General features: G+C 48.0%; 1 protein-coding gene across 4 annotated transcripts in view; it reads left to right on the top strand.

Moving 5' to 3' along the window:
• GRAMD1B (GRAM domain containing 1B) overlaps nt 1-9,505 on the top strand; it is a 213,670-nt gene that overhangs the window by 87,393 nt on the left and 116,772 nt on the right. For all 4 annotated transcript variants that reach the window (XM_019509830.1, XM_019509821.1, XM_019509838.1 and 1 more), the window contains one exon: nt 1,453-1,530. In XM_019509830.1, the coding sequence (XP_019365375.1) occupies nt 1,453-1,530 (78 nt within the window). The remainder of the gene's footprint in view (nt 1-1,452; nt 1,531-9,505) is intronic.

Below are 9,505 nucleotides of genomic sequence, written 5' to 3'. Positions count from 1 at the left end.
CTGGGAATGGCACTGGGTTCCTGCAGAGCTTCCTGCTTACTCTGCCATGGGGAAAAGTAATTTGCAAGATATTTGTGGCTGGCCCTTTGGACAGAGGAAAGCTTGGTTTTGCATTTGCTCTTATGCTCTGGGAATGGCACTGGGTTCCTGCAGAGCTTCCTGCTTACTCTGCTATGGGGAAAAGTAATTTGCAAGGTATTTGTGGCTGGCCCTTTGGACAGAGGAAAGCTTGGTTTTGCATTTGAAGGAGGGGGATCTCCAGGTCACAGCTGCTGCATTCCCAGGACACCCAGAACCATGATTTCATAGATTTTATAGACATTAGGGTTGGAAGGGACCTCGGAAGATCATTGAGTCCAGCCCCCCGCCCAAAGGGCAGGAAGTCAGCGGGGGTCATAGGATCCCAGCAAGATAAGCATTCAATTTGCTCTTGAAGGTGTTCAGAGTAGGTGTTTGAACCACCTCTGATGATGTGGGGAGCTGTAATGCAGCTTGCACAAACAGGGGGAGTCATCTTGCTTCCCCCCATGGCTGCAGAGGGCAGAGATAGGCAAGCCATGTCAGGCATGCCACAAGTGGCACAGGCATGCAGCATGCATGTACATGCATGCAGCAGAGAAAGGAGGGGGGAAGGAATATAGCTGCTGATAAGGCAGGGAGCAGAAATCAGAGCAACAGATTGGGCAGGGAGTACATGACAGGGAGCAGAAAGCAGAACAAGTCTGGGAAGGGAGCAGAAAGCAGAGCAGCAGATTGGGTGAGGGAAGGGGATCAAAGTGGTACTTGGAGAGGGTGCAGGACTTCATCTGTGACTTGCTTGCCCCAAAAGGTTGGCTGCCACCAATATAGGGCATGATCTAGCAATGTAGGGCGGGGTATCATGTACAGAGCCTCCATTATAAACGTGTTACTTGCTTTTCTGCAAATCTAAACCTCAATGTACATGCAGGTGCATTGGTATAACTACAGGTGTGACTTCACACCAGTTTAATTAATTGATGCAGCTTTGTGTGTGGACACTGCTATATTGATTCAAGGGTGTAGTGCTGGCAATTGCAGGACTAGCTTTAAACAGAAAAAAAAAGCAAGGGATCTTAAAAATAATGAATCTGGGGATCTTTCTATTTTTCTTCTGGTTTCTGAGCCTTCTGCTCAGGTAACACTTATGAGCTTCTCTCCATAACCACAAGAGTGCTTGTTTTTTGTTTTTGTTTTAAGCAATAACGGGCATTCTCCTAAAAATTACCTGGCTCCAGAAAAATAACCCTAATCCCAGGAGTTGGGACCAGGACTTGGCTTGCAGCAGCATCCAAACCAACTGGTGTGAGTCGATACACAAGCTGCACAGAGACAAGTACAAGCCCTGGGCAGTTTAGTTCTCTTCCTTTTCACTCTGCTAGGTGGTGGGGTCCCATGCTCTGACTGCTTCTCCCTTTCTGTCTCATCCTGCAGCAGCCAGCAGAGCAGCCAGCAAAGCAGCCACGATGACGACTCGTCCCGGTTCCTGAGTCCCCGCATGCGTGACGAGAGGTAGGTCCCTCCAGGATAAGGGAGCTGGGGCAATGTATGTAACCCCTCAGGAAGGGGCTGTGGGCCCAGCCCAAGCCTGTTTTGGGGATTATGGTGGTTGTTTTCCCCCTGCTTTTTCATGTTCATCATCAGGAAAAGGGTAGCTCAACTCTTCAGAAGGGTCTTCTGGCTATCTATATCTATATCTATATATCGATATCTATATCTATATCTATCTATCTATCTATCTATCTATCTATCTATATATATATATATATATAGGTTCTTTTAAAGATGCATATTCTCATATTCTACTTAGAAATCTCACATGTGCACTCCAGAGGTCTAAACTCCAGGGGATATGCTGGCACCAGGAAGGCAAAGTTGCCAGGGTATCTTCTGCAACCACTTCTCGTCATGGACAATGCCTTAATTGTTGGACACGTTCCAGTGCATACTTTGCTTTGGGACTTTGTTAATTTAAACCTGACACTAGAAACCCTAATTTTAGTGGAAACACAAAAGGAAGGGACTACCTTCAGAGATAAGAAAGGTAAGAACAAGTAGCATATTAATTGCAGGTCACACTGTAAACTCAGGTAACATCGGCAATTCACGTTGCATGCTGCCTGCACTGAACCTTGCAGACACCAGTGAAAGCACATAGCAGCAGTGCCTCCATGCAGCATGCAACACTGTTCATCAGATACAGGTATCAACAGATCCTCTTCACTTGACAAAACAGTAGTATATCCACAAATGTATTGTTGATATAATGTGAGCAGGACTGAGCTCTCGCTGCAGAGCAGGGAATCTCAAGATGTCTGAAATGCGGGCGCAGTGTGCAACACAGGAAAGAAGGCAGAATTTTAAATGAGGAGAAGAGTTTGGATGGGACATGTCTGTATGGGCATTTCATAGTAAAGGATCGATTACATTCTTGGAATGAGAGTGGCATGGTAGGTCAGGATGAAGTACTGGAAAAGAGAATGACAGGTGTTGGAAACAGAAAATGGTGAATAAGAGAGGTGTTTCTGAAGGGGAAGTCAGGAGGAGATATCTGTCAAAGAGCTCTGTCCTTCACTGTCTAGTTTGCTTGGCTTGCTTTGACACAGACTGTTGTCGTGGATTAAGTATCATGGTTGTCAAGGAAGTACTGTACATTGGTTGCTTTCTGTCTAAAATGCAAATCACTGTCACATACCTTGCCAGAAATGCAGGCTTTCCAAGGCAGAACAGTCCATTGGACAGGCTACAGAGCTAGAGGGTCTGGTGACCTGCATTCGGTTCCTAAATGTGGCATCAGACAAGCCCCTCTCTGTGCCTCAGTTTCCCAATGGAAATGCTTGACTAATGATGCTTATTCTCTGCCTTAAAGCACTGAAAGATCCTTGAGAGATCACAAATCCAAAATATCATTGATGTTGGTATTTTTTAAAGGGTTTGATTGGGTAAATTATTAATTGTGGAACTGGCTTTTAGCTGAAGTTATCATCACTTTCTGTTGCATCTACCAGAAAAAGCCATCCCAAGGAGCTTGCCAGTCTCCCTGGTACTTAGTGTGATTTTAAGGCAATTCATTCATTCCTTTAGCATATGGACCAGAGAGGTTCTGAAAAGTAACAGTGTCACCACTGCCTTCAAAATGAGTCCAAGGTGCTGTAGAGACATTAGCTGATTAATCCTCAACGAGGCCCTGCAGTAGGGAAATACCATTCATTAAATTTACATGTAGGAGGACTGAAGTACGAGGAGGCAAATACCCAAGGCCACTGACCGAGTGTGCCAGTGACAGCGATGGGATTAGACACCCAGGGGCTCCAGCCATCAGTTCCATTCCAGTAACCTGTGGGCCCATTTCTTATTAACGTTAAGGCCCTTTTATGCTGGGAGTGGTGGCAAATCATAAAGGACACATGAGGACTGGATCTATTCCAAGCCCTAGAGATGTCTGATAACTCTGGCGCAGCTCCACCATGCCTGGACTTGGGGTTACTCACTTTTGGCTGTACCTGGCTCTAGTCAATAGCCGCACTAACAACTGTACACTGGGAAGAAATTTGTTGGCATGGGAGTGGCTTTTGGAAACCAAACTCTTTGTTATGCTCTTTGCAAGTCAAATCTGTGAATTTGCTTTCCCTGCATTTTAGATGCTGCACCTTCACCCTTTGCAAACATCTCTGTTAACTGATCATTAGGTCCTCTGTCCCCTAAAACAGTCAACCCCCATCTTGGATGTCTGTATGGCTAGGAGCCTCTGCAGGACTAACCCTGAGAACAGCTCGTGATTGACCTATTCATAGATCCATAGAAAAATGAGAGTTGGACGGAACCTCAGGAGGTATCTATTTCAGTGGTTCTCAACCTTTTTTGTACCAGCTGTAAACACCGATGGCCAGTCCCAACTCAGTGCCGCTCACTTTCAACCCCCTGCCTTCAGCCCCCCAGTACGTGGGGCAGGGGATGCGTGTGTGGGGCAGGGGGGTCTGTCTGTGAGGAACAGGGGTCCCCAAGCAGCCCTTTGCAAGCAGGAGCTCTGCCAGCCCACAAGGGAAAAGTCACAGTTTCCCATGCTTTTCTCCTTTAAAGGAGAACCCATTTTTAAAGTTTGTTCACAACCTTTTCATATATTCTTGCAGCCTACTTTTGGGTCATGACCCATGGGTTGAAAAACACTGATCTAGTCCATCCCCCTGCTCAAAGCAGGACCAGCCCCAGCTAGATCATCCCAGTCAGGGCTTTGTCTAGCTGGGTCTTAAAAACCTCCAAGGATGGAGACTGCACCACCTCTGGGTAACCTGCTCCAGTGTTTTACTATCCTCCCCATGAGAGAGTTTTTCCTGATATCTCTAACCTAAGCTTTCCTTGCTGCAATGTGAGCCCATTGCTCCTTATTCTGTCGTCTGCCACCAGTGAAAACAGTCCAGCTGTATCCTCGTTGGGACCACCCTGCAGGTAGTTGAAGCATGTTTGCCTAATGTTTTGCCCAATGTGTTTAGGACAGTTCTTGGATATCCAGGGCAGTTATCTGGTAGGTTGGCAGAGACTGCTGTGAATTTCCAGAACCAAGTCTAAATTAATATATATTCTCCTTGGGGGGTTGATCTGTTTTCACTTCAAAACTGCAGCATTGGCACAAAAGGGGCTGAAAAGTGAATGCTGATTTTTGCATGTGATTCATTATCATTGTTTTGCCCAGAGCAGCAGGACTAGTATTAAATATCCTGATTGATCTATTGGACCAGACACAGCCCATTTTTTCCAGTGCATGTGAAGAAACACGGGGTGTTCCTGCAGCCCCTTTATGTTGTTCAGTGCTCATCCTTTGACATGATTTATATGGTATCATTTAAGCTTATGCTACATCTGAGCTTTGGTTTCTTGCGTTGAACCAGTCCTGTTAGTCTGCTACTATAAGTCAGCTCTGAAGTCAGGCAGTGTGGATGGAGGCTTTTACTCTTCCCAAGAGTCAAGAGCTTTGGCCAAAACCAAACTGTGCTGACTTGGTCATTGAACCCAGGCCCAGTCCTGACAGAGGACCACTCCATCCCCACAGTGCTGCAAATTCTGTCCCTGTCCCCTTCATAAACTACTTTCTGCGCTGCCTGTCAGCTATATACCAGCCAATAATTCTCAAGTCACAATCAGCGAGCATATTTGTGGAGCTGCAATTCACTTGGCTTACACTGGATTTTGACTGCAACCTGCAGGGACAATAAGCGACTGCGCACACCCTGAATTGGTAGTTAATTGTCCATTCTTCTTTGCTTTTGTTGCTGCATGTAATGTGAGATGGCTTAGCACTTTTGCAAGGGGTGACTGTGCAAGGCTTTTTGCACTCTCCCTGCTCTGCTCCTAGTGGAATAGGGTGCATAGCTCTTTAAGATACAGCTGGGGTTAAAAGCCTTCTGATGGCAGGAATACTTCTTTCCTAGGGTGAGCTGAGGGCACCTCCTCCCAGCTGGGCTTCCTCTTGCTGCATCACAAGTCCAGCTTATTCAGTGTTGACTAAGGCAAGCTCCCACTAAAATTGCCTTCCCCATAATGAAGTTAATGGGAGATGGAATGAGTAACAGCTTTGCAAAGACCTGAGGATCTGAATCTCAAGAGAGGATAAGCCAACCCCCGAGAGCTAATTAATAACCCAGCAGAGGGCTTGGCTCAGAATTAGCACTTAGTAGTTGTAGCTAACCTTTTTCTCCATATGTTTCACTCCAATTATCAGTCTCACTGGTGCTGTTGATCCTGGGATAATTGACTAGCTGAGAGCAATGCATACTACTAGGTCAGAGGGAAGCTGACAGCAGAACAGATGGGTGCTGAGATCATACCTGGGTTCTGTCTGGCTAACACATGAGAGCATCACCTTAGCCTGGGATTGCAAAACTAAACAAGGTGAGGCCTGAGAAGTACCTAGATTGGAGTCCTCTGGGCAGAGGAAGAAGCGATTCAGCGGGCAGTTCTGTTCTCCACAAGTCTGGACTGAACCAGAGTGCTGCCATGGTCCTGCCCCGTCTGGCTGGAGCTGCTAGGATACTTGTGTGTTATATCTGACCATTTATAATCAGCATTAAAGGTGTTGAGACTGTTTCTACAGTCAGGATGGTCCTGAACTTACTGACCTGTCTCTCTTATCGGCTGATCTACAGTATTGCTTCGGCTTATGTTTAATGCCAAGCAGGTTTTTTGTTCCTTTCATTGAAAAGGCAAATATTTAACATAACCCAAATCCAGGGCTGGAAAACTGCCTTAGAATCATAGAAAAAGAGGGTAGAAGGGACCTCAGGAGGTCACATCTAGTCCAACCCCCTGCTCAAAGCAGGACCAGCCCCAACTATGTCATCATAACCATCAAAGCCTTTTGTGTGTCCGGGCCTTAAAAACCTCCAAAGATGGGGACTCCACCACCTCTGGGTAACCTGTTCCACTGCTTTACTAGCCACCTGGTGAGAGTTTTCCTTAATATCTAGCTTAAACTTCCCTTGCTGCAACTTGAGGCCATTGGTCCTTGATCTGTCATCTGCCACCTCTGAGAACAGCCCAGCTCCATCCTCTTCAGAAACACCCTTCAGGGAGTTGAAGGCTGCTATTCAATCCCCCCTCACTCTTCTCTTCTCCAGACTAAATAAGCCCAAATCCCTCAGCCTCTCCTCATACGTCGTGTGTCCTAGCCCCCGAACCATTTCTATTGCCCGCTGCTGGACTGTCTACAATTTGTCCTTATTCTTTTTGTAGCAGGGGGCCCAAAATGGGACATGGCAATTTACACTGAATAGAGGTGCCTTCACCTCCTTTATTGGCAGTTGTGATGTTGTCCAGCTCCTATGCTGACATGGGGTTTGTAATCTCTCCTTGGTAGCAGTGGCTCTTGTTCACTGGACTGACAAAGACTTATTTGTTTGGAGCTGGGTATAGTGTATTAAGGTGGCTATGAAATAGCAATGCAGAAAAACTCCAGCGGTTTGGAGTCTGGGCTGGATTCCAATAAGCATTATCCAGAGGTTCAGTTTTGTGGGTACACCTTGAATCTGCCAACCCAGCCTGAAAATCAGACAACGTGGGACTTTCTCATTGTATGGATTGATTTTTTTGTCGCGAACAAAAGAGCCCCCATTTAGGCTTGGAGTGCAGCTTGTTATTGCCCATGACAAAAGCAAAGGTATAGTTCAACCCACTTGCCCCTTCTATCGTGCAGCAGCTCTGAATACAAACAGCTACTCCAATGCACTATCCAGTGCTTTCATATCCCTTAACTCTTTTGAAAGTTTTAGGGGGCTGGACTTGATGATTTTGTGAGGTCCCTTGCAGCTGCTAACATCTATGAATCTATGAAAGTTCAGGAGCAACAAATAGATCCTGCAGCATACTGCAAAATCAGCAAGGCCAGGTTATTTCAGAGTGGGGTAGGGCAGCATTTCAGAGACCAGGAGCACTTACAAAGCACCCTGCCAGAGAGAGAGACTCAGTGCCTGCACTGCCTCTGGCATATGTGAGCAATACCGCATGTAGCAAACCCCTAGGCCCCCAGCCTTTCCATGTAACCCCTGTTCAAGAACATCCTTCAGGTGCTCCATACCTGCTCACACCTGCATGGCTGATGCAGTGCACGTGTTTGCGTGCGCTCCTCTAATGGCCTCTGTCCTTCTGAATACATTTCTCAAGTGGCCCTGCACTCAGCAGTCCTTGCACTTACAGCAAGGAGCAAGAGTGTATCCCCCGTGACATCGAGTTTCCTGTGCAGCTTGCCAGGATCTGAGGACTGAACACCCTTGTCCCTCCCCCCCCGGCCCGGCACACCAACATCTGACATCATGCACAGGTAGAGCTCTGCGTGCTGCACTGTTTCACTCCTGCAAAATTAGGACAGAGAGAGAGAGAGATAGCAAAAGTACCTGCACCCGCTCAATACTCCTGGGAAGCTGCTGGGAGCTGAGTGAAGATATCTCAGTCTCCAGCAGAGGGATACTGCACCGATAGAGTAACTCCAAAAACGATCATAAAGAGGAAGATGTGATTGGGGTGGTTGCTATCTTGGCTGTTTCCAGCCTTATCTTAATGACTTGCCAGCACGTCGCAGCAAAGGTGATGCCAGGGATGCTGCCAGCCAAGTTAACTTGCAGGTGACCTGACTTGGCCGGACCCGCCTGCACACACTTGAGCGTGGTGCCTGCACTCTGGGATACTTCCAGCCAGGAGGCTGCTGCTGGCACCTTGCCTTCCCGAGGGATGTAGGTACCAGAATTGGCCAAGGCACAGTGAGGCACAGCCATGGTTCAGAACCCGTGCCTCGAGAAGGTCTCCTGCAGCACGGTGGTGAAGCAGGCCTGCCATCTCCGCGTCTCCTTCTTGAGGAAAAAACTCTCCTTCCTCAGAGCCATGTAAGTCGCCAGGTGCGTGTGTGCATGCGGCCATGCGGGAGCTCTCTTCCCTGTGCCGAGGCGGTGTCTGTGCAGGGTGGTGTTCAAGTGCCCAGGCAGGAGAGCTGCATGTGGGCGCTATGCGGGGATATGCAGAGCGGTGGGAAAGGAGAGTGAGAAGGGAGGCTCAGGAGGAGGGTGGCCTTGTAGCCGAGGTGATGGTGAGTGTTCGGGAGGTCTGGGTTCAGTTCTTGGGACTGAGATTTCGTGACCTTGGGTGAGTTGCTTCATCTCTCTGGGCCTTGGTTCCCATCTACAAAAATAGGAGGAGAATCTTTCCCTACCTCTCAGGACCAAAGCGAGCACAAATTCGTTAACATCTGAGAGCTGCTTGGGTGCCGAGGTGCTGTCATATAAGGAGAGCTGAGAGATCTCATCTCCAAATAATCTCAGTCAATGGTTAGAGCTCTGGTTCAGTCTTCGGACTCCTAGAAAATGCAGACCTGGATAGGATCCCCAGGGCACAGACCTGAGGTTGTTAATCAGTGCCTGGAGCTGAGATTGCACATGGGTTGCACTGAACTTTCACCCCTGCTGAGGGCAGGCTCAGTCTTGGGCTTTCTTGTGTTTGAACCGCAGGCTAGTAGTGTGACCCCAAGGCAAGCTCATAGTGAGGACGTATCAATACCAGCTACTGAGCCAGTGAGAAACTTAACTCACGCCTTTGGCTCACATGCACAGATACTTTGGATGCAGCCGTCCTCACATCCAAACCAGCTAAGGGCAGGAGAGGAAAGCAAAGAAGGTAGGTTGCGGAGCAGAGGGGATGTGGGAGAGCGTGGCAAGATGACAGGAGCAACGGGGTGGTGGGTTCCAGGCTGTGCCCAGACGCTGGTGTTGGGGAGGACCATGCATCTCGGGGAGGCTCAGAAGATAAACTGTCCTGTTCAGAAGTCCCACTGTTATGACAGCTCACTCATTCTCAAAGGGCTGCAGGCTGTCAGCTGTGATAGCTCACCTTTGAGCTCCATGGAAGTGCTCATGACTTCCACTGGTGTGAGTAAAGGGTCACATGCATTTTCTCACTTAATGCTGTACCTGAGGTGCACAGCGTACTTTACCCCAGCTCCTTGCGACTC

The sequence above is a fragment of the Gavialis gangeticus genome, unplaced genomic scaffold (assembly GCF_001723915.1).
Source record: "Gavialis gangeticus isolate Ggan-Ray unplaced genomic scaffold, GavGan_comp1, whole genome shotgun sequence".
Lineage (NCBI taxonomy): Eukaryota > Metazoa > Chordata > Crocodylia > Gavialidae > Gavialis > Gavialis gangeticus.
Note: the sequence above shows the minus strand (reverse complement) of the source record. Positions and strands in the feature narration are given on the sequence as shown.